This window comes from Cloeon dipterum, chromosome 2, assembly GCF_949628265.1.
Source record: "Cloeon dipterum chromosome 2, ieCloDipt1.1, whole genome shotgun sequence".
NCBI classification, from domain to species: domain Eukaryota; kingdom Metazoa; phylum Arthropoda; class Insecta; order Ephemeroptera; family Baetidae; genus Cloeon; species Cloeon dipterum.
The window spans coordinates 23,754,771-23,782,476 of NC_088787.1; the positions used below are offsets into that span (position 1 = coordinate 23,754,771).

At 38.4% G+C, this 27,706-nt stretch overlaps 3 protein-coding genes across 6 annotated transcripts; 2 read left to right on the forward strand and 1 right to left on the reverse strand.

Annotated features, from left to right (window-relative positions):
- Position 1: 1 nt before the first annotated feature.
- Positions 2-5,638, reverse strand: LOC135938081 (lactosylceramide 4-alpha-galactosyltransferase-like). Its single transcript, XM_065481593.1, has 5 exons — positions 5,361-5,638; positions 4,899-5,225; positions 2,573-2,944; positions 2,143-2,446; positions 2-1,089 (listed from the first exon to the last, which is right to left on the reverse strand). The coding sequence occupies exons 2-5, from the start codon at positions 5,135-5,137 to the stop codon at positions 859-861; spliced, it is 1,146 nt and encodes a 381-aa protein (XP_065337665.1). The 5' UTR covers positions 5,138-5,225; positions 5,361-5,638; the 3' UTR covers positions 2-858.
- Positions 5,639-8,229: 2,591 nt separating this feature from the next.
- Positions 8,230-16,742, forward strand: LOC135938079 (uncharacterized). 3 transcript variants are annotated; one of them, XM_065481589.1, is made up of 10 exons: positions 8,230-8,385; positions 11,955-12,121; positions 12,489-12,670; positions 12,725-12,910; positions 13,392-13,658; positions 14,070-14,286; positions 14,501-14,802; positions 15,176-15,472; positions 15,697-15,886; positions 16,069-16,742. In XM_065481589.1, the coding sequence occupies exons 1-10, from the start codon at positions 8,372-8,374 to the stop codon at positions 16,302-16,304; spliced, it is 2,058 nt and encodes a 685-aa protein (XP_065337661.1). In that variant the 5' UTR covers positions 8,230-8,371; the 3' UTR covers positions 16,305-16,742. The 3 variants fall into 3 exon arrangements, with proteins under 3 accessions (XP_065337661.1, XP_065337659.1, XP_065337660.1); XM_065481587.1 differs by lacking the exon at positions 8,230-8,385 and adding an exon at positions 10,542-10,688; XM_065481588.1 differs by lacking the exon at positions 8,230-8,385 and adding an exon at positions 10,551-10,688 and having other exon boundaries at positions 15,697-15,844.
- A 1,375-nt stretch (positions 16,743-18,117) lies between these two features.
- LOC135938080 (monocarboxylate transporter 12-like) lies at positions 18,118-27,648 on the forward strand. 2 transcript variants are annotated; one of them, XM_065481590.1, is made up of 8 exons: positions 18,118-18,352; positions 22,714-22,863; positions 24,128-24,474; positions 25,635-25,862; positions 25,920-26,109; positions 26,300-26,573; positions 26,709-27,048; positions 27,247-27,648. In XM_065481590.1, the coding sequence occupies exons 1-8, from the start codon at positions 18,156-18,158 to the stop codon at positions 27,396-27,398; spliced, it is 1,878 nt and encodes a 625-aa protein (XP_065337662.1). In that variant the 5' UTR covers positions 18,118-18,155; the 3' UTR covers positions 27,399-27,648. The 2 variants fall into 2 exon arrangements, with proteins under 2 accessions (XP_065337662.1, XP_065337664.1); XM_065481592.1 differs by lacking the exon at positions 18,118-18,352 and adding an exon at positions 22,385-22,549.
- The last annotated feature ends 58 nt before the right edge of the window (positions 27,649-27,706 follow it).

The following is a 27,706-nucleotide window of genomic DNA, read 5'->3' on the forward strand; positions in this document are numbered from 1 at the left end:
GTCATATTTGTTATATTACAAAAATTTATTACCTTGAACAAAAATTGCTACAAACTCGAAATCTCACAGAAAGTTCGTTGATTAAATATTTCAGAATCTCTATAAAGTTACATTCGACAACTTGAAATTGTTTGTCATAACACCGGTTACAAAATATTTCTAAGGAATGTGTTTGCGAATAATCGCAACTGAGAAATTGGGATGGGGACTCACTCGCCAGACCAGGAAAAGCAAGGTGTGTGTATGGCACTACTCTTGTGATATGTCATTCAAAAAAGCGTCAACTGCGCGCTTGGAAAGGAGCAACAAACACTTCTTTGCAATGCCAAAATCCCAAAATTCAAACGGAGATTGTCGACGGGGACAGTTTCAACTCGGCTTTGTACTAAAAAGTATTGCCTAGGGGATGTTTGTGAGTGCTGGACTAGCGCTGAAAACGCGTCGGTATACGATCACAATTATTGCGTGGAATATTCAACTAGACTATCGGAACTGTGACACGCTTGAATGTGATAGTAACATAATATATTATCATCTATCTAAGATAACTCTCAATTCACTTATCACAACATTTATAGAGGAGGTGTCGTAAAATCAAGAGATATATCAAAACCCACCCTTTTGAAATCAATAAAAAATAATTTCAGTCAACGCTCTTGCTAAAAAGCAAGTTTTTTTTGGTGAATGGAATAATTCAATATCAAGAGGAATTCCCTAAAATTATCTCTCAGAATTCCTCCCTCGCGTCCTATGTAGACAAGATGAAAACCTGAGTGAAATAACTATAAAATGAACTGACAATGAGGTGTCTTGGTATGGGTATTGTCTCTGACATTTGTCACCTCAGCGTTGAGCAGACTAAAAGGTGGCTCCGCAGCCAGCGTACACCCTTGGACAGAATTTAGCGGCGAGCAGTCCATACGGCTGGCGCGAGCCCACTTGCACTGGCGTCGTGGCACTGAACTTGTTCCACACATGGATGGCCTTGCTCTTGGAGAGACGCCGCATTGTGTCATTGCTGGACGATATGTTGAAGTACAGCCGCCACTGGCGCCAAGGAATCGGGTAGAAATCCAAGGGGGGCATCACCTTGAAGAAATTAATGCAAATTTAATACATTATTAAAATTTTTACAACTTTGTTCATAAAATAGAACTACACTGAAGGAACCAGATCTGCAGGATGAGAGCTTTAAAGCAACTGGTCCTACAACCTGCTTAAAATACTCTTTTCTAGTTTATTCTTCCAGCGAACAACATTAATTAATTATGGCTTTACTTTGTATTTATACATATTTTAGTTAATATGCAGTGAATGTAAAATTTTTGATAAACTTTTCACGTATTTCGAAAGCGGCCGCAGTTGTTATTTACCTCGTCCACCTTGTCAAACAATGTATATACTCTGCAGACACCCGCTGAGGGGTTTGCTTCACCTGCCGTGGGAAAGGAAATAAATTCTTACTTTATACATCCCACTGTTTTCTTGTTTTGCTGGTTTTGCTAAATAATTGAACACCAAACTTAATTCATGGACTGTTCAAAACACGTCAAATACTTCACACGATAATTTTCGATGTCTAGGTAGTCTTTTTTAATGTGATATATAAATTTCGCATGAGTGCAAACGTTTGCCTTAATTTTTAAACCAGGTATTAAGTCCTTAAGAAAATCAACCCGCCTAATCACTGGTAACAACTATCGCCACAAGGCAGCGTTCTCAGTTTTATGAAATTTGGTTCTAAGCAATAAATTTTGGTCTTCTGAACTCGATAACCCAACGACAATTCAGGCTTATCCAAAAAACCACCTTTCGGCCTTATGATTTCGGGTCGCTGAGACACCACTAGAAAATAAAAGACTAATTGTTGCAACAGTAGCATAGTTGAGAGAAATTAAATTCACAAATCAAATAGCTTATCATCCTCTTTAGTCTCTAAATGGGAGGCAGCAAGTTATTTTTTGCCACATGGTATCTATCAAAGCTGCTGATGTTTATATTTTCACAATTCTAACGCCCTTGCAATAAAAGAAGTTGTGTCTCTGCTCTTCCTCAAATGTTCTGTGTCTATTCTTTTTGCATTTAGCTTCAACCGAACAAAGGGGAAAAATTAATTATTGAAAAATCTGCGAGCGCCCTTACCTGGAAGCGACCTTTGCACCTGTCAAAGGTCATCTCCTGGGTATTTTCAGTGCCACAAAGTTTCTGCACAGTGCGGGTAATGACGCCAGGGCCATTGGCGCCCCAGTCGTCGCCACGGAAGTGGTCCCTGATTTCACGAACGCACTCCATCGCCAGGGTAGAGTGACGCTCCAGATTGAGCACGCCGGCCGCGATGTCCTCGCTGGATTCGGCACCCGCAAAATTGGTCAGTGCGGATAGCGATCGCAGCAGGATTATATCCAGATCCATGTAAGTTCCACCGTATTTCCACAGGGTGTAGTACCTGCGTGGACATATTGAAATTTGATAAAAAAAAAAACTCTGATATACAAGGAAAGTAATATTATAAAATAATTAGCTTAATGTTTTATTTCAGTTTAAACCCTTTAACGTGGGGTATATATTTTACCTGAAGGCGTCACTGGTGTGCGACTGCTCAAAGCTGCTGGCCCGGAGGGCACCCGACCTGAACCACTGCTCTAGAGGCCCGCCCTTAAAGTAGTCTACAAGGTTGAAGTAGAGCACGTGAACATTTCTGTAGCCATCCATCAGATTGGCCACGGATGGGTTCTGTCGGCGCACATCCAACTCAGGGGGTGGCGATAGCAGCAGCAGGTAGACGTCGGCTTCAGGGTGCAGCAGCGCCGCGGACTCGACGGCACACGCTTGCCGAGCATTAACTAGTCCATTGCAAGAGGTCTCGACAAAGAAATAGGCCGCTCTGCCAGGGTCCCGTTGGTCCAGGAATATGGTCGCCTCAGGTAGTTGTCTCTCAACCGATCTAAAACGAAGGTATTGAATAAAATTAATATTTATATTGCTTCTATTGCAATAGCTTGATTCGCTTGATTTCCTAATCGATGACTGGAGGGAATGTCTCAAAGGTGTCTCAAAGGATATCTGTACAAAATAAAAACTAATCTAAATATCTGATGATAATTGTCTCTTCAAGAATGGAATTTTTTGTAATAAATTTCTTAATCTTTTTATTTTTTTTTTAAATGGCTTCTCCCATACGAAATTAACAAAAATTCTTCTTAACAAATTTGCATTTATTAGCATTCTGTACTTTATATAGCTCAGACAGAATCAGCCGTCCAGTTTGAAACTCTAATGTTATGTCCTTTCTCAAAATATTAAATTAAAAAGCAACTTTGTTTAGTTTAATATTTGAATAATTTAATGGCAATCACTTATGATATGGATCCTTTATGTAAACACATTATTAATTTACTATTTTCGCTCCAGTTTTTTATATTCTTTATTTCCATAAAGAAATTTCTTTCCAAAATAAATTAGATCACAAAAGAATTTAGAAAATATATAAATTTATAAATGGCACGGCAATAGTTGAAAATTTATTAACTTTATTTTTTCTCTTGAGATGTCGAGATCCTTTAGTATTTTGGACGCACATGCATTAGGCGTATTAAGATTAGATTGTTTTTATTATTTTATAATGCAATATGAAACATTAAAAAGATAGTGAAAGCTCAGCAATTCCCAACACCAAGCAGCACTGGAGCAGAATTAAAATTTTTTAATACAATATTTCACAGTGTATGCGAGTTTTATGTACACTCCAAAAACAGTCTAGTCAAGTTACAATCTCAAATAATTGTAACATTTAAAAAAGGATAAATGAACTAAAATTATGTATATGCGTTAAAATTTTTACTTGTTCTGATCTTAAATCTCTCTATACGTTTTGGGACCGTCATATATTTGTTTTAAAAGGAGTGAAAAGGGGAAACTTTTCTTGTGCTCTCTCTCTCTCTCTCTCTCTCTCTCTCTCTCTCTCTCTCTCTCTCTCTCTCATTAGCATTTATTAAGTTGAAGGTTCCTATCAACTCTGCGTCTCTATATAGTTACAACTGAAGCAGCATCTTTGTTTTTCATCATTCAGCGTCAAAAGCGTTTCGCACGACCTCCGTTATATACAGAGTTCAGTTAGCAACAGCAAAAAAATTATTAACCAAGTATATATGCAAAAACTGCTTTCAGGTTCAGTGTTAATGCCAGTGTAGTAATCTTTCGCCAAACCTGCATTTGAATGAAAAAGTGCAAGAATTTTTAAAGGAACAGTTTTTCAAGTGTTTTATTTCTCGCCCTCTTTTTAATTCTTGTTGTTAAATTATGTAAATTTATCAGGATATGGCAATTTATGTGGTAGAGCTGCACTACTGAGAACCATGATAAAAATTAATTGGAAGATTAAACCACCTACTTATTCTTTTTAAATTAGATAGATTGAAAAATGATGATTGCCCGACTGAACAGAATATCGATAGTTATACGAGTTATACCTTATTGTTAGTAAAATCGAGACAGTCTATTTTTGCTAAATTTTAAGTGGTACAATAACACCGTGAACAAGGATTTCTCTCCTGCGTTTGTAATCTATGTAATAAATTAATCTCATTCTCCGTGCCACTTCCTGACCTGTAGTTAAAATCAGTTAAATGAATAAGACATATATACTTATACATTCCTTCAGATGATTTTGTGCCCTAATATTAAGATTTCATCTCTTAAATTTTAAATGAGCGAACGCACATTCCGAATTTTGACATTTCGTGCGTGCTTTTGCTGAAGTCGTTGGATGTATTAAAATGCACATTTTAATTTATCATCGGGATTGATGTTATAGGGTCAAATAATACACCCTACATGATATTTCTATACGCATTAACTGACATTCCGATTAAAAAAATGAACAAAATTACGAAACTGACCGATTTGCCGCGTGCCGATCGCACCTCTGTCCATAGCCATCTCCGAAGAGCCTCTTGAGGAAGATTCGCACGCCAATGCCAAGGGGTTGTTTCTGGGGGGCGTTGCCGTTTTCGGGCAGCACGGCGCTCTGCGGCCCTTGCACCAGCAGATTCGTGCCCAGAAGCAGCAGCAGGCACAGGGCGAGCAGCGCCAACAAGTGGCGCCGGCTGACCACCGCCAAACCCCGACTGCCCTTCATCCCCTCGGGGGGTGAGGAAAACGCAGCTCCATCGTGCCTTCCCCCTCGCCCTTTCGCGCTCTCGGGGGAAAATCTCGACCAGCCGCAGCTGAAAAATACGAAAAATTTCACTGAAACAAAGGGTTGCAACCCTCGTCGTCGGAAGAATCCACCCCCAGGGACGCCGAGACTGTTCATAGTCCGAACTTATTGCCCGGACGCACCTGCCCTGCGAGAAACTCACCTATTTTTGGCGGTGGTTGGCCGAATTTTGAGCGAGTCAGCGTCTGCCGATGCACCCCTTGGCGGCGCGAGGCACAGACTGAATCGCCTGGCCAAACACACACGGAACGGCGGAATGCTGCTACTGCCGCTCGTCGGCGCAGACGCACGACTATTCAAATAATTGCATCGCGAGGGTCCCTGTTTGCACCTCCTGAGGCACCTGAGGTAGGTACGCGAGCACGAGCGTGAGAATTGGATGAGTAAGCTATATTACTGCGTCGAACGATAGTGCTCCTTCAGCTGAACTGATTTCGATTTAAATTTAAATTTCGGAGTCGTTTTGCGTTCTAAGGAGAAAAATCCCAAAAAGTGTGACAGTTTTTCACTATAAAAACATATTATACTCATCATAAGAACTTTATCTTATAGCGTATTGTTGATTTGTTTGTTGTATTTGTTCTGTATTATTTCATTGTTGCCGTGTAAGAATTGCAAATCGTCATTGTTGTTTTCTAATTGTTAACGCGAATATTCAAATTGTATCATTCTTCAACTGGCAATTCAGTGAAACGGACGTTTAATAATTCGCGGACCCAAGAATTTGGGGTAAGTGCCGTTAACGATAAAAATATTAATGTAATTGTAATCAAATCAACAATACGCTATATTCTTTTATTTTTTAAATAAATTTACATCATGTATATCTCATCCAATATCAGTTGATTTTTATTGTTGTTTATTCTTTCCAAAGTCATAACATAAGACACAAAATATAAAAATTACAGCAAGAAATGGCATACATGTTTTATCAATTTTCGTTTCTGGATAATCCTGATTTTTATTTGCAATTTCAAAATTTGTCTAAACTTTAATAGTGCATGCTGTATATTCATCCTTATATCTTTTTTACTTCGTGGGAGTGCTTCCATTTCCATTATCGGCACTTCCGTTTGCTCGTGCAGCCGGCTTGTTCTTTGTCTGGCAAACGGTGTGTTATTTCGCATAAAAAGTAAAAAAGATGAGCAAAATATTTTTGAATTTGATGTATCCTCGTATGAAAACTAAACCCCGAAAATACTAAATTCAGAATTTAAACCTCAATAATCTGCTATTGGCTAAAAGAGATTGAGACGCGGTTGAGTTATATCATAACCAAAAAAAATTGAAAATTGAGCTAAACTGTATAATATATAGAGTTCATTTTAAGTGTTTTTATGGATGAAAATACGTTCAAACAATGATCTGCTTCATTTAATATTTAATTTTTCTCATTCACCTTTTTTCGTTTAAAAATATGGCAATTTCTCTTTTCAATTATTGCTACTTTAGACATATTTTTTTGAAACCACGCCAGTAACTGTAACTCTTTAAAATAGCATAAAAATTTTCTTCATTATTTACGTTTAGGGAAAAAAATATCCACCTGCTAGCTAAAAATCATGCCAGAAACTCACCTCTCGAGTAGCGTTAACGAGCATTTTACCAAATCGCGTGTGGTAGATAATTTGCGCGTTTGAGTCACGCAGCTGCTTTATAATTACTCTCTCAATTTTTGCGCTCACCGCGTTATGTATAGGGGAAAATGGAATAAATATCGAATTGCACTGCCTTTACTTGTGTGGTTTCACCTACAGATAGGGGTGTTTGGTTGGCCATTAGCTCCAATAAGGCGCGTGTGTTTCACCAGAGAAAAATGACACTAATGATCGGAAATGAATGTTGCTTTTTTCATAGCGTGCGCACCTTGCCGGCACATGTACGACGCATATATGTTGTCTTATCGGACGTCGTTCCGCCACATGGGGAATAAAAAAATAAACCTTCGCCGTGCGCGCAGAGGAAGGTTGAAATAATATACATATTATAGCTGGCGGCGTGTCGGCTGTTGTGCTTCACTGCACTCTTGTGTTGCAACAACACATACGCCCTGACCTTTACTGAGCAACCTGAAAAACAATCGACGAAGAAGAATTCATTACATAATAGGACTACGAGAGTCGGCCTTTATTGACATAAATTTTAACTTCTCATATTCTTTTTTCAGCTGAAATTCTTCACTTTTGATTTTTTTCGATTGATATACATATTTTAAGTATTTAATGCGTAAATCAATTTCTATTTACCACTGTTGGGCAGTGAGCGCTATTCTTAATTTCTTAGATATTCTGTCATTTATCATCATCATTATCATTATAAAAGGTAAATGTTGGCAGTAAAAAGTTGAAACAAACAAGATAAATAAATGATATATATGTTGATATTGTATTAGAAATAATTTTCAACCAATTGATTCACAATATCATTCAAGAGTTGAAATATATTTTTACTTATATTAATCCACATAATAAATACTCTTTTTAAACCCTCGAAACCAAAATTTAATTTCTTAAACTTCAATTTTGTTAACGTGAGCGATAGTATGAAAGAATTGAAAACCTCGTGCGTTAGAAAAGGTTTAATTGGGTTCAGCCTTTCAAACCGGATGCTACCAGAGTTTTGAATGGGCAAATTTGATATTTAGAGCGTCAAAATATTTCAAGTTTAGCCTTAAAAAATATTCAAAATATTTAGAATTCATGTGAATGTATTTAGCAAACTAATAATTTTGTATTATAAGTTTTTTATTAATTTTTATAGAAAAAGAGCAGTTGTTATTTTTTTTCCAAGCTCTGGTACAATTAAAGCAATTTTAAAACCTGCTGTAATTCATAGAAGTAAACAAAAGTGATATGAGTTTTAATAGAATCTGCTATGGCCATCTTTCAAAGTTTGGAGAATCCTTACAAAGAAAATTATTTCACTGGCGCGGAGACGAAAACAAGCCTCCCACTTAACAAAAGCAGACGCGTGCGCAGCTAAATCAAAGTAAATTCTTTAAGGCTGATCAGTCCAAGTTGAGCACTTGAAACGGCTTATTGAATTCGAGCTAGCACTGAGTAAATTGGTCAATCAAGTGGCCACATACAATCAAGAGACAAATCAAGGATGGACCAAGGATGACGCGACGCGCGCTAGGAACAACATCATAAAATGATCGCTGCTAGGTATTGTATTTATTGAGTGCCTCACGAGGAATTTTCCCAAACTACAACACTTTTTTTAACTAAATTTCAGAAAATTTCTCGAGAGAACGATTTAAATCAAATTTCCCTCATAAAAAGGGAAGTGTGTCTTATCGCTTATTTGATAACACTGTTTATCAGGACTATAATAAATTTTTTCCCTTAATGTTTGAGGATTATAATTTACAATTTATTCGAGGTTCGTCAAACACGGGTGGCTTATTTAGAAAATTTTAAAAGCGTCAGATTCTCTAAAAATCTAGAGGTTCAGAAACATTCCGACGGGCAGCTATATAGAGGCTAGAGTTCAGTTCGGCTGAGGGTCAAATAATGGTCTGAATGGGACATGCGTGTAGCACGAGGGGAATAAAGCAATTGACGATGACAGAAGAAAGACCCGGCAGCGGATCTGCTTAACAAACCGTCAATTAAAGCTACTATCAAGCGGCTCTAGTGGATATATTTTGTTCGTTGTGTAAAATGATTAACCGTTGCACTGCTCTGGCAGCTCATGATCTTCATTTTTTGCAACAATATGGGCAATGTCGTTGGTGTGCGTTGATCGAAACTCTTATCACAATCGCCCTTTGCACTGTTTCGCAGTAAAAGTTTATTATTTATAATAAACTTTTACTGATTTTTTATTTATTATAAACATTTGTGATAAAATATATCAAAGAGAATTTCATTTTACGAGTGCACTGTTATTCCCTTTCTTGAGGCATTCTTGAAACACGAAAGGATTTATCTTGGCCGTTTATCTACGACACTATAATAGATGTCGGGGAACTACTGAGAAATTCGTTAGGTTTTCTTTGTCAAAAAGTAAATAATATCACCTGTAATACAGTAAGGATAATTTGCGGTAAGGCCAGAAAAACTAATTTTTATGTAATTTTGGCATAGTAACGGTTTTATAACAATTATAAAACATAGAAGAATTTTCGGCTCAAATTTGATTACTTTAATTTAAAAATTGCTGCTTTATATAAATCCAGCGCAAACTTGACAATAAATTTGGCCCATAAAAATCTTGGTCATATTGAACAGGAAAAACAGTGGTATTCTGCATAAAACATAAATTACATTAAATTCATCGCAGCTTTTAAAGTAACGGAGGTAATCTGTGATTATAATGCCCTTGAGTCTATTGGCATTCACACAGTGACATGCAGTCAAATTATGCCAAGAAAAATAATTTAGTTACAGAAAATCTTAATAACGTATATATGTGAGAAAATTGTAAACATTTCTATTTATTGGCCACAAATATGGAAAATAATTGCTCTCATTATTAACGCTTGGAAGCAGTTTTTTCTAATTTATTTGACGTTTTCTCTCCTTGAGCAACCGTAAAACGCTTGCCTGTGCAAACATCTCGCATAAAAGAGGGAAGCTAACCTGAGCCAGTCTTTAAAATAAATAACGCTGCAGAGTCGCTTCCCACACGTAAAATATATTTGATCAGTGCACTCGTTCGGCACATTCCTCTCCATCATATTCATTATCTTTTTTCAAAAAAAACTTTTTGTAGGAAGCCGATAGTTAATAATATATGTTTGCTATGATGATTGGATAGGAATGCATTTTAACTGATGTGTTTGTGAAAAGATTAAACGGTTCAAACATGAGCGTAAATCAGCTATAAAATCATTATTCATTTTAAATATAATTGAGATATTTTTGTCAGCAAATTTAGAAACCCGTGCGTCAAACATATCTAAATTTAGGATCATGACAGCACACACTTTTACCGAAAACTTGTTTCATATTTTTGTTCGTAGAAACTGTTTTTCCATTGCTGGTTGATGTTATTCCTTAGTGTGCTTAAAATATTGTACTCTGCCAGACAAAAAACTATTTAAATTTTGAAATAGGTGACCACTCGAGGTTGTTTTCATATTGAAAATAAATTAAAGAAGGCTCCATCCTCGTTGTTTGATGGCGTCGAAACTGGTCGAGAATTAAAACGAAGCATTAAAAAACAACGAGGATAAAGCCTGGTTTCATTTATTTTCAAAAGAAACTATTTATTTTCTTTTCGTCTCAAATCAAACTGCAGCTCACTTTGCAGCGCTCTTGCTTCTAACAGCGGCGACCTCGCTCTTTGCTCTTGTGCTGCTCGCGTATCAAAATGCAGCTTTATTTCCACTCGCGCAGCGAGAGATAGGCGATGGTCAGCCTTTGTCATTTTGCTGGTGATAACAACAAAGCTGCTCTCTTATGTCAGTGCATCTGCCACAGTCAACGAGAGTGCATTCGTTTTTCTTCACTCCTGTCAAACGGTTTGTCAAATGAACTTTTTTCGTCTCCGACTTCAAACTTAAATGTTAGAGGTCAATAAATTTCCTATTAGTTTTTTTCTACTCGAACAATTTTTGACCAAAAGAGGATATCCGTCTTTTCTTCTCAAAGGAAATGATTAAATGTTATTTATCTTTATTGTTGTCTAGCCCAAACATAAAATTAAGAAAAAATATTTAAAAATTGTTATAAGTTGTGTACATTTTATTGGAAAAAAATTTAGGAAGAAAATTTTGCACACATGCTTTCCCAGGCAATGACCCACGCTAATTGCTTAATCTGTTTTGATGTTTATCTGTTATCTGATGTTTCTGATATAAAGCGTTATTGCTGATTTGGTTGACACACTATGATATTGTTTTCTCTGATATTTTGTATTTTATTAATATGTTTTTCTTGCTAGAAAAATATGATTTTGTTCTACTGCATTGATCAAGTATAGAACTGCTGTCAGGATTTTACCATATTACGATCAATAATATTGTTGCCGATGCAATCGATGTAAAATGATTGGGCGGCCAAAGGGTAGAGGGGAGGGAGATTCCCAGGTATAAAACCACCACTCACGGGGAAGATTCTCTTTGTGGATCGGATTCTCCTGCCGGCGGCGGACCGGCCAAGATGGGCTTCTCTTTCTCTCCCCCGCTCATCCCTTGGGTAGCCACTGCGTTGAATGTCCATCGTTGTCCACGGTAGTAAACTACCACCTCTTTTATTCGGACGGGCTAATGAAAGCCGTCAATCCCTATCTAATATTTTTGCTTAGGGAAAGGGCCCAAAACTCGTGAGAGACCACCGACGTCACGGCAGGGTGCTGAGCACTTACACACCCCTAGCGGCCCCTGCCCGAAGTTGCTGACGGAAAAATATAGCAATCGCAAAATATTTTGAAAGTTTAATTTCCCTTGATTTAATTGTCTTGCTTTTTTTTAATAAAAGCATGTCAGAAAAACATCTTAAAGTTCAAAATACCTCTCATCTTTAACATTTGGCCATTTTAGATAGCTAGCGAGCTAATTAGAAAATTATAATTGATGATATTCATGCTTTTGAATAAAATTTTTGTTTATATAAGAGGAAATATATTGCAAATAAATATTATCTTTTGGAATGATCATTTTTACTGTAGATAATATCGTCGTATCAAGTAAAAATTTGTGTTTGTTCCAAGCAAACTATATGCTGACGTAACTTTTTAACCCTAGACCTGCAATTTTGTGGACTGATAAAAAATTGCTATTATATAGGAGGCGCAGAGAACGTCGCAGATCGCTCCTGCTGGAGATGGCAGCGCGAGGCGAGTGGGCCGTGCGCGCCGCAGAAGAGAAGACCGGCATTGGAAAACTCGCAATGCACGTGTTGGCCGTTGCCGCCACCTTCGCCCTAATCCCTTTCCTTCTCATCTCGGCAATAGGTGAAGTAGAATCCACTATATTTTTAAAATAATGAATTGACAAATTCAATTTTGAAGACATTAATCGGAGTGAAATTCCTTCTGCTTTCGATGCGTCAATATCGCAGTGCCAAAGCGTTGGCACAAACACGAGCTGGTCCTTTTCTGGACTGGGCTTCCTCCAATGAGGTCCGTGCGCCCATGTTATTCGTTCGCGATGTTACTGGGACGCAAGTTTTCGCTTTCTCAAAAGACGTGAACCGATAAAAAATCCAGTTACAATTCTTGTTTTTTCTCTCTTAAGCCAGCTTTTAAAATATATTCTTTCTCCCTGATGCAAAATTATTAGTATTTTGGGATTAAAATTTTGGTTCGCTTGGATTTGCAGGCGTGGCCGTGTTCCGTAGACTGCTGCGCTGGCTGATGGCTCAGTTCTTCCCTGATCTGGAGATGGACCTCAGCCCGTCAGTTCGCGCGGCCTCAGACACCATGCGCAACCAGGCCATGGTGGCGGTGCTCGCACACTTCAGAGGCGCCTGCGACCTTGACTTCGCCAAAGGGAAGATTCTGGTAAAAATTTTCTGTCGCAGTTTAAGATGATGAATCACTTTTTAAATATTTCAGGAGGAAGTAGTTGAACGCAGGGACAAAGATGGCAAGCAGCTCTTTCCCAAATTGAAGACAGTGCTGACGATCAAGTGGCACATGTACATGTGGCTTCACAAACCCGAAGCGTTTCACATCGACAACCATGTCGTGCTTGGCAGCAGACACTTTAGAGGACGACCTCTGTCGGAAGGAAACATCCAGGTAGTGAAAATACCTGATTTAAACTTCCAAAAAAGTAGATTGTCGTTCAGATTTAATTCTTTTTTTACGTGGATTTTACTTGAAAGCCTAAATAAGTCGTGAATGTTTATATTATAAATTCCACATCCAGTTTTAAAATCACAGCCACATGCCAGAATTAAAAAAAGCAAAAATTACAGTCTCTGGTATCACAATTTATCAATCTAGAGTTTCAACACAAAAGTGAATTCTGTTTTGCTTAGAATTTCAATGCTGCAGATATTAAATCTCTCTGATGATCAAAAGTTCATTAAAAATTCGTATATATGTTATTTTTCAACCCTGGAATCATTCCAATGTCAATTATGCAATTATCTCTCACTTATCGCAGCGAGTGAATCACGCATTTGGCTGCAGCTGCGCAGCTATTGTGTAACAAGCACAACATGCGTACCTTATCAATGAAATCGGAGTTTAGGGGGTTAAACCGTATGGTTCACAGGATTACGTGAGTGACATCGTGTCAAAGGGCATGCCGCCGAACGCACCACCGTGGCAGGTGGTGCTGATTCCTGTGTCTGGCGGTGCTAACTCACCGTCGTTTTATGCGCTACTGCGGCTGCACCACCTTCTGGCCAACGAGAACGCCGCCTTACGTGACCTGCTGGCCGGCGACTGGGGCTGGGGCGACCGACCCGTCGTGCCCCGCGCGCACGCCACTGCATCCATTTTTAACGCGACAGCCACCTCGCTCCGCTCCGCATGGCAAGTGAGTCTATCAAACAGCACTGCTATTGATTTTTAATATTCCGTGTGCACTCTGCTTTTGCATGTTTCATTATGAGCGAGGGCTTTCAATGTCCTACAGGCAGTATTCACAAGCAAGGGAAAATATTGGGATGTTATGGGCTGCTGAGAAAATTGAATGAATCCTTTTGTAGTTAATGAAAGTTTTTTAGGTGAATAAAATGTATGCAAAACATTTTGATCAATGGAATCTATTTTTTACAAGGAAGCCATTGTTTTCATAATGAAAAACTTGTAAAAGCACGTTAATGCAAAGAGTAATAAGAGCATTTTCAAAAAAGCAGTTCTTTGCGGATTTTTAAAATTTTGTATCGACAAATTTTTCCCTAGATTTTGAAGTAATAAATAAAATATTTGTGAACCTTTTTCGTAGCGAATGCGTGCGGAAAAAGATCCCGTGGCGGGAAACAAGTCACTGCACATGCCGCTATTGGATACATTAGCTGTAGTGTTGCTCATCATAGTCACCGATTCAGTTTATGCTGTACTGAAGACCGAGCCATGGATTAACCTTCACCAGCCAAAAGTTTGGCTCCATTCACTCAGGGTGCAGGCGGACAGGAGGGATCTAACCCTCAGAAAATTTTTAAGTGAGTTTTTTTAATTAATTAAATTATAAATAGATGATTTAAGGGTCAAATCATATAATATACCCTTTGGATATAAAAAATAATAAACCTATTTTAGTCCCATACCACGCACAATGGAATTTTCTATCGCTTCAATAGGTAAAATATTATTGAATGACACACTTAATTATTCAAGATATTCCAAAATAATTAATAAATCATCGTCTTCTTTCAGATTTGACATTTCAAGCGTGTTTCCCGACGCACTTGTTGGTCGTCGGTGTTCGTCTCCTGTTTGCATCAGTCCGACTGTTCCTCCAGGGTCCACTTTTACTGCTTCAACTCTTTCGAGACCAAAAATCGAATGTCTTTGGCGATTTCATCAGGGAGGCTCTGTTCTGGATGAGGGTAGCCTTTGAGGCACCGCTCGTTGTTCTGAAGGAGCTTTTCGCCAACGTGCGGAAGCCAGCACGGGCTCACCAGTCCCTCTGCGGTCGAAAATTGGTCTCCTGGTCTGAGCCGGTGTCGTATCAACTGGTATGTGTTTTGTACTTTGAGCCAGGATTAGATTTTTTAATACTTTAAAGTGTATGTTTCCATATAATTATATTTTTTTAACCAAATAAATAAATAATACATTTTGTAATAATTTAAGTGAGAAATCTAAAAGTCTTCCTGTATATGTAATTTTTATTTCATGCTTTGAGGCATGACATTAAAACTTAAATCTTGATTGATGGAAAGACAAAACTTATTTAATTTACCTCAAAAGCTATTAAAAAATCTGATTTTTTTTAAATTAAAAAAGGGAGGAAATAATCGTTTTTTGCAGGATTATTTAGCATAAAAAACTGCTTTGAAATTGATGTGGAACACACATATTGAATTTATTAAATTTTGATTTCCAAAGGTGGAACGGGTCGCCCTGGCATCAGACAGTACGCCCGCCGAGGTCCTCTTGGCATCGGCGGTGAATGCTCTGCGTGATTACTTCCACCGTCAAGGCTTGATGGCGCCCTGTACCAGCGTGCAGCCACCTGGCGCGTCAGGGGTTTTCGTCTTACCACCGCCGTTAGCTGCACAGAGCGGACTCACGTCTCTAAGGGAGGTCAAGCGCCACGTAGAGGCCACCAGACGACAGCCTGCGCTTGTGATCGCCAGTGCATGGTTCAAAAAGTACCTGACTACCTTTATGCCCTCGCCATTGGTAAGTTAAAATAACATGACTTTTGCAGTTTTGAATCTATACATTATTTTGGCAAAGAAAGAGAACTAAGAACAATTTGATATCCTGAAAGATTCATTTTTTAATACGAGATCAAAATATTATTGCCTTCCTGCAAATTCTGGAATAATTCAAAATTCTTAAACTCGATCATGTTACGTTGTTCGTGTTTATTTATTATTAAGTATGTATTTTCCCTTGCACAGGTTACGGTGGCTTTGAATTGTTTGACTAGAAGGTACGCTGCCACCATCATGACATGCGCCCCCGAAGTCTTGCGCTCAGGACAAGCCAGCCTTTGGGGCTATAGAATGGATAACGTCTTGTTGTGGCGGCCGCCGCAAGCAAACATAAGTAAATGTCGCGCAAATATCAAGGAACTTATGATCTCAGCGGGTAAAATGATGATGAATGCAGTATTTTATTTCTAATGTTTCTTTTTGGAAAGTATAAACCATTTTGAACGAATGGCTAAGATTGCATGAGTTTATGTCACCCTTCACAAATTTTCCACTTTCCATTTGTTTCAACATTCATGCATCCTAAATTTCTATTTTTGATAATTTTGCTTTTGACAGGCGTTTCTCTGTGCGTGGTGCGTTCGGGTGAAAGTGTGCGCCTGGCCATGATGGCCGACCAGGGCACGTGGCCGCACCAGGCTGCCCTGCCGGCATCGTTCCTCGCACACCTCAAGGAGATGGCCGCGTCGCTGCGCGTGCAGTCGCGAAACTCGACGCCCAGGAACTCGCCACCGCCCGCGCCCGCTACCATTCCCGCCCTGCTTCGCCTCGAGGAGGAAAGCTTGGTCGACTGATCCCCTCTCACTACCCTAGTGCAATATCAGCGCTTTACACCCCTTCGTGATTGCGATTCAGAGTCAAGAGAATTTGGTGTTTTTGTCCTATATGAGCTTCCATGAGAATTTATTCTTGGTTTTTTGAGAATCCGCCTTTTAGGGGACTGCACGATTTTTGTTTTTTTGGTTAGAGAAGACTAACTGGAGTGATTTCAAATTTCACAAATAAAAATGAAGATATGATCAGAATTTCTTGGAAATAAAAATTGCTTCTTGGAGTACTTAATTAAACAATATACATTTTTTTAGCTTGTTTCGCTGCTTTTTGAAACAAAACTTAATCAATACTGTTATGAGTTACCCAAAAGGCGGAGATTATAATTTAATCACCTCTCACCTTCTTGTTAAGTTCCTATTATTGTACTATTTTTCTTTGATAAAACGGTTTTTATAGAATATTGGGGAGTGATTTTTAATTCAAGAAAAACCTTTGTCGGCGTTATTATTATCTGGCATCTGATTCAAACACTAGAAAGTGGTAATATTTTCTACTTATTTTCTATTGGGAGACGATCGAAGCATCAAAAGGTGCTTTTTCAAACGTTGTTTTGGTCTCAAGCGCAAATAATAGAAGTCAAAAAGCAAACACCTCAATAAAGACGCTAGCTCTACAATAAAAGTGCAAAAAGGTCAAAGTCCTCTCACAAAATAAGTTAATATGTTTGTTTTTAAGGATATAAGATTTTTCTTTGCACTGCATAAAGTTATTGACTAGAATAAGCAAACACACCGCGGTATTGAAACTATTTATTAAAAGATATTATATCTGAGCATATTTCAAATTTGATGACAATAAATAATGGTATTTGATATAATCTTAATTCTATAGTGAAAATATAAATCATAATACTGAAGATTCCAAACCATTTCTGACCAAATGATGACACTTCGTAGAAATAAAAAACTGAACTGCATAATCATTATAACAAAAAAGAGTGTAACCAAATCCGAATGATAAATAGAGAGAGCATCAGCCACAAAAAACATCAATGCTGTATTTACTGTACTATGATTATTTCTTACGCGGCGTATATGACCTGTCATTTTTATGAATACACATTAAGCGTCGGAGTGAAAAAGCATTCCTGGAAATTTCCGACTGAATTGTAATGTAAAAATTTAGCATCAAGCAAATGAAATACAAACAAATATTTCAAACAGGAGTGGAGAAGGAAGGAGACCAGTATTCTATCAAACTCTTTGGAGAGCGGTCGCGTGCAGTGAAAACACATCTCTTTTGGTTTTTAAAGTTTTAAAGGTATTGTATTTTTTATATTTAAAACAATATCAAGATTTACAAAGTGTTTTTAGAGTTTGATTCATATCTTACATCATATCTGGTGGATGGCGATGGTTTGCATCCACATACTTATCTTATAAGACTACACATCTCACTTTTCTAATAAAAATTAAATAGGTTGAAGTTCATTGTAGAGGGAAAAAAGAAAAAATCATATTTCATCCTTGTTGAAATTATAGAAGTAAGCACCAGATTTTAATAACTGTTGGTCTTTTGGAAGTTATACCTATTTTTACGAAACTGCTTGAGGAATAAAACTTCTAACATCGACAATTTTTTTTATAAATCTGATGAGATTTTGACCAAAGAAATCAATCTTAATCTCAGTTACACCTACCACACTGTTTTTGGCATTTGTTCTTTTTGCTGAAGAGCAGAGAAGAATTTACCCAACAATTTTTAATTATAGTTAGGTTATATTTAGCTGATTTTTTTTGCAAGAAGCCGTTTAATGTTTGGGACGAACGTTAAAAGCTGCGTCCACACGCGCGCGCAATTATACAAATTGTATGTTGCTGCCAACCCTTTGGCGCGCGGCATTGGCAATCGGTGGGTGTCGGCGACCTGCCTCACCGTGGGCGGGCGCATGCGTGACCCACTCCGGCGAGGGGTTGGCGGGGCGCGAAAGTGGCGCAGTCCGAGGGAGTGGGTCGTGGGCGCCGAGCAGTGAATCGCCGCCGGCGTCACCAGCAGCCCCATCAGCACGGTAAGACAGACGTCGGTCCCGCAGCAGCAATAATAATTCTTTTGTTGTGGCCACTGAGCGGCCGGTCAATCGGCTGCTAAAAATACTGACACACCCGGCCTTGTCCTTGCCCCGCTGGGCTGCCGTGTCTCGAATTCCCTTTCTCCGTCCCGTCGACGGCGGCCGCTGCTCCAGAGCGTTCAGAGGATGGAGATGCCGCGGGAAGATCGGCCAAATTTTCAGGCCTAATTGGGCCACGCTGGCCGCGCGCCCACTAATCTCAAAATCTGTTTCATTATAGACCGCGCGCGCACTGCGACTCTGTCATATTATATTTTTGAAGAGGCGCGGAAAGCACTGAATTAGTACTGCCAGAAATATGTGTGTGTGCGCGCTTGACTGACGAGAACTGTGTCACTTGAGGATTAGGCAAGGCGAGACTCGTGTTAATTGGTTTCAGAGTAGAATCATTTGCACTATTTCGCCTGAATGACCGTAATGGGTATTTTTTTAACATGATTTTCTTGTCTCTACAGTTCGTGCCAAAAGGTATATGTCAAAGCCTCTTTGAAACATAAAATTCACTGTTTGCAAAACATCACGGGAAGTAAATAAATTATAAAGTTTATTTTGTACAGAGATTACAAACGCATCATTTATCTGATTGCCACTTACATTTTTCATTTTCATTTTTAGATAACATAATTATATATATTTGTGTAACATGAATTAAATGGGTAAACATAAATTATGTTTGTTTATAAAAAACAAGCACGCGTGATTTTCATAAATAATTTTTTGCTGAAAATTTTTTCTTGATCAGACTGTGATCACAGTGTTCTTTGATCATAATAAAATATTTCATAATTAATATTTTTGGTTACTCTCACAATCAGTCAAAATATTTCGGCTTTGAAACCTATACTGCTTTTGAAAAAAAATGTTTTTGCAATAGTCTCGCGGGTTCAGAGGTGTGCTTTAATCATACATATTTCACCATTCAAGCATTGAACGCCTAATGATATGCCAGCATGGAACAATCAGAGAGCTAAAATATTTATTTAAAATAATAAACAAATATCACTAATAAACATGATTTAAATTATTAAATAATAATATTAAAATAAGATTATTCAAATAAAATTTCAAAAGGAGAAAAACATTATGCAGTATATTTGAAAGAAATTGCTGAGAAAGAAATTGAAAGAAATTTTAAGAACCAACTTAAATGCACGATATAAATTAATTTGAATATCATAAAATTAAGTAAAATGGCATTAAGTTGTAATAAAATACTAGAAGCCACGCTAATCTCATTCTTGACATTAGCATATTCGGAGAAGGAATGCTATTATCAAAGTGGGGCAAGTCGACCGCGCTAGCGCGCGCGTGTGTTGCGCAAAAGGGGATGCAGTATAATGCACTTGATCCATTCATGCTACTAGTTATGTTCCTGTATTTTTCCATGAGGGCCTGCGTGTGGGGCAGAGCATCGAATTCCGGGTTCTGGAATATTCTACATCTGGGGAGACGCTCACCTCAGGTAGCAACACGCGTCAAAAGTCACTTGTTAACTGTGCAGTTCATTTGGTCAGAAACACTCTGGGCTGGAAAATGTTTGGCGGAAAAAATTCATACCTCTCCATGCCTCCTTACTGGTAAATACGTAGAATTTAATTGACCAGCAACGAAAGAAGCAATTTATTTGCAACAAATCATAGCAATATTTCGCTGTGAAGTATTTTTTAAGTTAAACAAGATTATCTATGCACTTGTTTCTTTTTAAGATGGCATCAAAAGCAACCGGCTTTTTAATTATTCAGAATACTTTAAAATCATGAGAGTATCAGGTAAATCTATAGTTAATTATTTAGAGCATGCCAATAATGTTGAATGATCTTGAATTAGCTCGAAACGAATTGATTCAAAATAATACTGCGCACGCTGCCCCAATTTAAGGGTAAACAAACAGCAGCTGCTCATCTATTTTCCGCGAGTGCAAAGGAATATTGAATAATATCGGACTTGTGTCGAGCCGGACTAATTTTAACAGCAAGCGCGCTTGGTAAGAGAGAGCCCAGCGAGAGTGCAATGATTTTTCTACTGCTCCGCCGTGTCTATTACTATACACTATATAGCCGTACATATTTCCGCGAATTGGGCCAAGTATACGCTCGCGGACGCCAGCTCACTCTCGACTCATTCCAGATTTGATGACAAAATGCTCGTATTCCATTTCCTCTCGATAATTAGATGTACTAGAGTAATTGGCAAACAAAAGCGAACGACTGTCTTCTGCAATTATCAGCGGCTCGCCAAGGTTTTCGCCTCCTTGTTTACCACACACATAAATGTTTGCGCGTTTGCTCTCGTTATGACTCTGCGCTGACTGTTGCTGTATGTGACTTTTAATTATTGAGAGTTCGCCGACAACTCACGGCTGTCACTCACGTCACTTGAAAGAAAAAAAGGAAATCAGAGCTGATCGATTATTTTATCCTCTGTTAATTGGGAACAACAGCAGTCGCACTCGAGAAAAACAGAACCTGAGATTTCTTTAGACAAGATTTTTAGAGTGATAATAATTTTGATGTTGGAGGAAATAATTTACAGTAGCAGATGATTAGAAAATAGCATGTGGAGCAGACTTTACTATTTTTTTGCGGGAAGAGTGAGGAAAAAACGAACTCTGTTGTTTTAAAGATTTGACGAAATCAATTTACTTTATGAATATTTTCATTCCCTACACAAATCACACAAAAACAGCGTTGATGTAAATATATTTACTGCATGTGTCTATTCAATGTTTTAATTTTTTTTATTTTTTCCATTGAATTAAACAACAACAATTTCATAGGCTTTTTTGTACTTCATTTTCATAAGTTTAACGTGTATCTAAGAAAAACTCTCAAAATTTAAGGCATTCTACAGCTTTGCGCGAAAATATTGAACTTCCTCAAGATAGACATAAAGTCAAAGGTAAGATGCACTAGAACTATAATATTGATATCAAGTCCGTATAACTTGGATTATATCCAAAACAATTAGTTTATCCCCAGCTTGTTCAGTCCAGCTTAATCGCTTGGATCAAAATTGCGACAGAGTCAAGGCCTGTTGAAATAAAGTCATGCGCAGGTCAATCACAAGAAGTCGCGCGATATTTTTCTCAACGCACTTCGCGAATGATGTTTGTTGCTTGCGTTGTTACCTTGGCACCGGGAGTGGATAAAGAGCGATCGAAGCAATAGTAATTGTTATGTGAGAGAGTGCGACAAGTCAATGTGCGCATCTTGGCACGGCCAGACGCTCTACACGTGTGCGCCAAAACACACACATGAACGTGACATACTTCTTGCAATCAAAATAACGTGAAAATGAACGTAAATGCTACATGTTGTTACCATTGTAAATGCAGCAACTAACTGCGTTCAAATTTTGACAGTTAAGCGTATTGCAACACTGGGAATTACGGTTGCTATATGAAAATATTGCTTAGTGCGGGCTGACATTGCGTATAATTGATAAGGAATGTCTCATAAAGATTGACTGCATTTTTACCCCCGCGCTGTAAAACATTGTTAGTTATAGCCTAGCCTTTTTGCACGTTACCATTTATTTGGAAATCGAGGACGAGACGAAATATATTGTGTATGAAGGGATACCATAATAAGAAATGGAGGTCATAGTGCTGCTAAGAGGAAGCTCAACAAGTCACAACAGATTTACAGCTCAAAAATCCCAATTAATTTCTCATGCCAATCGAAAGTTTGATATGAGCTAAATAAATTCTTAATTCAATCATAGACTTTGTTCCTTATCTCGATTATAAGTAAACTAAAAAAGGTGAATCACTTCAATAAATTAATAAATCGTAATTGAAATTAACTCGTGCCATTTCACTGATAAGAAGTACCAAGCAGGAAACCGGCTTTCCTCTGGCCTCGTCTCCAATCATTAAAACTATTAACACGCTGATAATCTCGCGGGATGGATGAAATTGTAAAGTTCTTTCACCTCGGTCTTAATCATCACTTTTACCCTCGTACGCGCGAACCGCCGTCACGCTTGCAGTGCGAAAGTGAGAATGGAATAAGTAGCTTCCGCGCACAATATATCGCGCGGGAGGTGACACGAGAGAGCAAAGCCGCAGTCTTAGTCTCTGTGAGTGCTCATTGCTGATTGTCAACTCCGCTCAGCCGGCAAAATGCGGAAATCCAAGTATTTAAATTCCAATCCATTTATACATTTTAAACAGATTATAAAAAAATATCAAATAGTTACGCTTACAACGCGTTTAAAAAAATTTTCAGTCAAGACACAAAATAATCTAATTTACAGGGTACAAAATAATGTTTCTTACTTGTGCGTTTTGTTCGTTGCAGGCACTGTGCTTACATGTACGGCTCAACGCCTACCATCGTAGTAACTCCCAGCTGCAATGCTCCTCTGGTCGGATGGAGCACGGACGGCTCGCCCGTGGCACAGCAGTTACCTGCCGCGGTCCGATCTGCCACCTTCAAACACTCGCCAAGGTGTGTTGTGTGCTAGTGTCTTGTCAAATTGCTGCTCTACATTTCGCACTTTCACTGCCTTCGCAATATTAAATAGATGCTTGAGGTAGTTCGGTGGCCTCAAAAGGCGTTTTAGACCAACGAATTGTGACTGCTTCTTAGCTGATGCCATGCTTTTTACAGTTGTATGTTGAACATGATATACAAATAAGAGTAGTCACCATAGAGGCAACGAATTTTTTAAATATGGGTACTAAACTGAAATAATACATGTCTGTGAAATAAGTTGAATCTTTTAATAGCTCAATCTCTTCTTTAAAATTTTAATACGTGATAAATATACTTCGTTCCGTGTTGAAATCTGTTGCTCAGCAATTGAGTGAAAAATATTTTTAAAAGCGGAATTTCTTTTGCACATGCAGCGTTTCCAGCAATTACGTGTTTTCTGAGTGCTTAATAATTGTCAGGGCTTTTACCTGACAATCGTAACATCATCGGTTAAAATCCCTGAAAGTGATACAAAACTTATTAAGAAAATAGTTTTAAAGGATTAAAAGATATCGATTTTCTACAGCGATTTAAAAAAATGGAAAACATTAAAATCTATTATTTTCTATTTTATTAGTACTAAAATTTGTGGCCATGCATGACCATTGAAAATTTGCAAACTTTATATTTCATTCAACTTAAAGTAAATGTAACTCTTATTCCAGGAAAATTAGCCTCAAATAAGTTGCAAAATACTCGCTTTCCAAGAAAGATATGAAAATAGCACAGGCTGATAGCACATTGGTTTAAAATTACAAAACTAAACCATCTTTCTTAAGAAATAATTTTCACGTGATGTTGGTTGCATTCTTGATCGGAAAATACGGGAAAAATAATAAAAAGATCTTATCTCCGTTGAGTTCAGAGTTTTAATTTACTTGAATACATTTTATGAGATTAAAAAAATTATTTTTACAAAAAACACGCGCACATATTTTGTAACGTTAATATATTATTATTATTTTTCTGCAACAAAATTATTTAATAGAGTATAAATTTGTACTTTCACCCCATAGATTATGGCGAGCTGGATTCTCCGAAACTGGTTAAAAGTTCACACTTGAATGGTTCACTTAAATTAATGAAACTAATCCAAACCACAATGTTTGATGATGGAATTTCTTTAATTTACATTACATCTACATTATTTCAATACCAATATTAAGATACAGCACGTATTTCGACTGTAACGTAGATAGAAATTGATTTGGAAGCTAAAAATAATTATTGATTTCAGTGCGGAAAGCGTAAATATAGAGGTATGCTCCACCGGTGACGAGCAACAAGACGAGCGGGATGGCCCCACGGACGGTGGTTGGGGCTGGGTGGTGGTGGTGTGCTCGCTGGCGCTGTCGCTCATTCTCGACGGCATCAGTTACAGTTTCGGCCTCATCTACAAGGAGCTGCTGAAGGAGTTCCACGAAAGCAAGAGCAAGACGTCGTGGGTGAATGCGCTATTCTTGGCGGTGCCGCTGCTCTCAGGGCCTCTGGCTAGCAACCTGGTCGAGCGCTTTGGCTGCCGCTCGATGACCATTCTCGGTGGAGTCCTTGGCGCCGCCGGCTTCGTCCTCAGCGCCGTCGTTGGTGAGCGAAACTTACTCTTTCGCCCGATCGATAGAATCGAGCTGCACACTTTTCTCGACGGGGCATATTTTGTTTGTCAGAAAAGCAAACACAAGTGATGGTGCGAGGATGTTCAGCTTCAAAGCTGTTCTAGAGAACAATCCATACTTGAGCTGACAGCTTGAAGCTTGCCTCTGCGACATGAGAGCAAGTTAAAGGATGTATATTGTGATATGCGTATAGAAAGAAAGTAAAAACGGTGCGCGAGACAGCAAGGAGAGAATACATATAAAAATACAGCAGGGCGGGCAAAAATAGAGGGAAGGAGTTATTTCACTGTTTTCTTTCATCGCTTTCATCATCTGTAATTTATATGTATTGCAAAAAAGCATTTATCTTATTTTTGGGGAGGCCATAAGACATTATAATTTATAACTTTTTTTAGCGATATAAGGTTCAGATGTTTTATGGTGCTTTTTTAATAGTTCTGACCCAAAAGAATCAGATCAGAGTTAATGTTCCAATGGATATTTCATGCTCTTGCGCGTTGATATAAAAAATGTATACCTTTTTAATTAGTAACAGCTGTATCTCACTAATTCAAATTTGAAACTAATAGCACGCATTTACACTGATTCCTGTTCTAAATGAAATCACTAAAGCAAAATGAAATAAGACAGTGAAAATATAATTGCTGGATTTTTATTCAGATTTAAAATTTCAAATTGAATTTTTGAGGCTTTGATAAAGTCGATAGTTTAAAATGATACCAGTATAACTGAACTTATGTGTCTAAAAAATTACGAACCGAGGGTACAAGTTAACATTCGAAAGTATAAAAATCCAATTTTAAAGTAATGGACACCTAACAGATTGCGAAAAACTAAATAAAACACCCAAATGAAATCCAAAGATTAAAATCCTATTCGAGGGTTAAAAATTAATTGTTTAAACCTTGATATTAAAATATAACGATGTTTTTTTTTACATTTGCGGCAAGGAAACAAAAATTTCCACGCGAGGCTATAAGTATTGCGATTCATTTGTGTGTGACAGTAAGTTTCTTTTAACGGTTTTAACGTATGAAAATATTGAAGCAAAAGTCAAGAAATTGAGAAAATTTGGACCTCCTATATTTTCGCTAATAAATTATGAATCAACTAGTATTCCTATTTCTACAGGGAGCTCAATAGAAGTACTATTATTGACATACGGCGTCATCACGGGTCTAGGCATGGCGTTGTGCTACGTGACAGCTGTGGTCGGCGTCGCCTACTGGTTCGACAAGAAGCTGTCCCTGGCCAACGGGCTTGGGGTGTGCGGCACCGGCATCGGCACCTTCATCATGGCGCCAGTCACGCAACTGCTCATTGAGACCTACAACTGGCGTGGCGCCACGGTTTTGCTCGGTAGGAAATCACTAAGGACCAAATTCATTCTCGTTAAAACTGCTAATTGCTTTCCAGGCGGCGTTTTTCTGCAAATGTGCGTTTGCGGTGCGTTAATGCGTGAGCCACAGTACATCCTGAAACAGAGAAAGAATCAGCGAAACAACGACAACAACAACTCGTGCGAGACATTGCGCGTGCAGGAGCCTGAGAAGGTCAGACGCAGTTTGACTCCAGCACCTCTTGAAGGGCAGCTTGTGCAACATAGGTGAGCCTTAAATCCAGAGAACGATTCTTTGACTAAAAATGCCACGTTCATTCTTGTTTTATTAATTTTTTCAAATTTACCTGACGTTGTTTCATGGTTCATGGATTAAAATTTCAAAACTCCGTCAATATAACTTGAGTGTTAAATCTAAGAAAAAAAAACCATAGTGAAATAGTAACTCTCTCCATAGACACTCGTTGACCTACCGCGGTGCTATGGTGTGTCTGCAGCCAAGGAGAGAATTCAGCGAAGACAACCGCGCCACCTCTTGCCCTGACCTTCTACTGCAGGTGAAGCTTCCTTCTAGGGCTCCGGTCCAGCGGCCGCACTACTGGCTCGATGCCGGACTCTTCTTGGAGCCGGCCTTTTTGCTCCTCTCCGTCAGCACCCTGCTACTCTTCATGAGTTTCATCGTGCCGTACCTTTACCTCGCGGAGCACCTTCTTCGGAAGGGCTACACAGATGTGAGCACAATTATTTAACATTTTCTCTCTGGCACATTTTTTACACTGCTTTTTTGGTTTGCTAAGAAATAAATTTTTAATCCTTGTCAGGGACATTTTAAGAGAGTAAAATTTAAATAATTGTTCCTGCTGCAGAATGAAGCTGCTTTCCTGATCTCAGTGATCGGCGTGCCCAACACCCTGGCCATGGTGTTCCTGGGCTGGGCCGGCGACAAGCCATGGCTGCCAGTGAGCAAAACATACGCCGTCTGCTTGATCGTCTGCGGCATCTCAATATTTGTGATGCCACTGGTTGTATGCTCATACGCGGGGCTGATGACGGCAGTCATCTTTTTTGGCCTCTCCTTCGCCGCCAACTACTCCTTTACTCCCGTCCTCCTCGTCCAACTGGTCGCCATGGAACGCTTCTCGGCCGCGTACGGCCTCATGCTGCTTGTGCAGGGTGCTGGGAATTTGATAGGTCCACCATTAGCAGGTCCGATTTAAATTACAGTAAATTTTTTCCCTCTATAACCAAAAATACTATTATCTATTAATATTTCATATATATATTAACAAGTTACAAATATTTTTAGCCCAAAAATTCAAACTTAGAGGTTCCAAGTTTCTTTCTACCCTATAATGCAATAGTTTAAATATATTACAATTTAGTTTAATTTTTGTAATTTTCAAGGTATGATCTCCGACTTGACTGGAAATTGGGACCTGGCGTTTTACCTTGCTGGTGTTTTGACTGTGATAGCTGGCTTTCTCACCTTCCTCATCCCTCTCTACAGCAAACCATTACCAAGCAGAAAAAAATCGTCAGGAGCAACGCAAGTGTGAGAGGATAACAAAAACTGAACCCGACATTGTTAATAATGTAAACACACATACTATTTCTCGAGATTTTTTTACATAACTAATGAAGACTGAGCTGTGATCGATTGCAGTGATATTAGGACTTAACTATACTCTTATTGTTATTATACAAGAAACTACCCTAGTATTATGCAACTGGATACGCAGCACTATCAGTATTTTTAAGCCTCATCAATGTTAATATACTATAAAAGTATAAAACCATAAGTGCAACTTTTGTGTATTTTTCAGCAGTACTCACGTGCGCTTCTCATTATGTTTGTTTTGTTTGA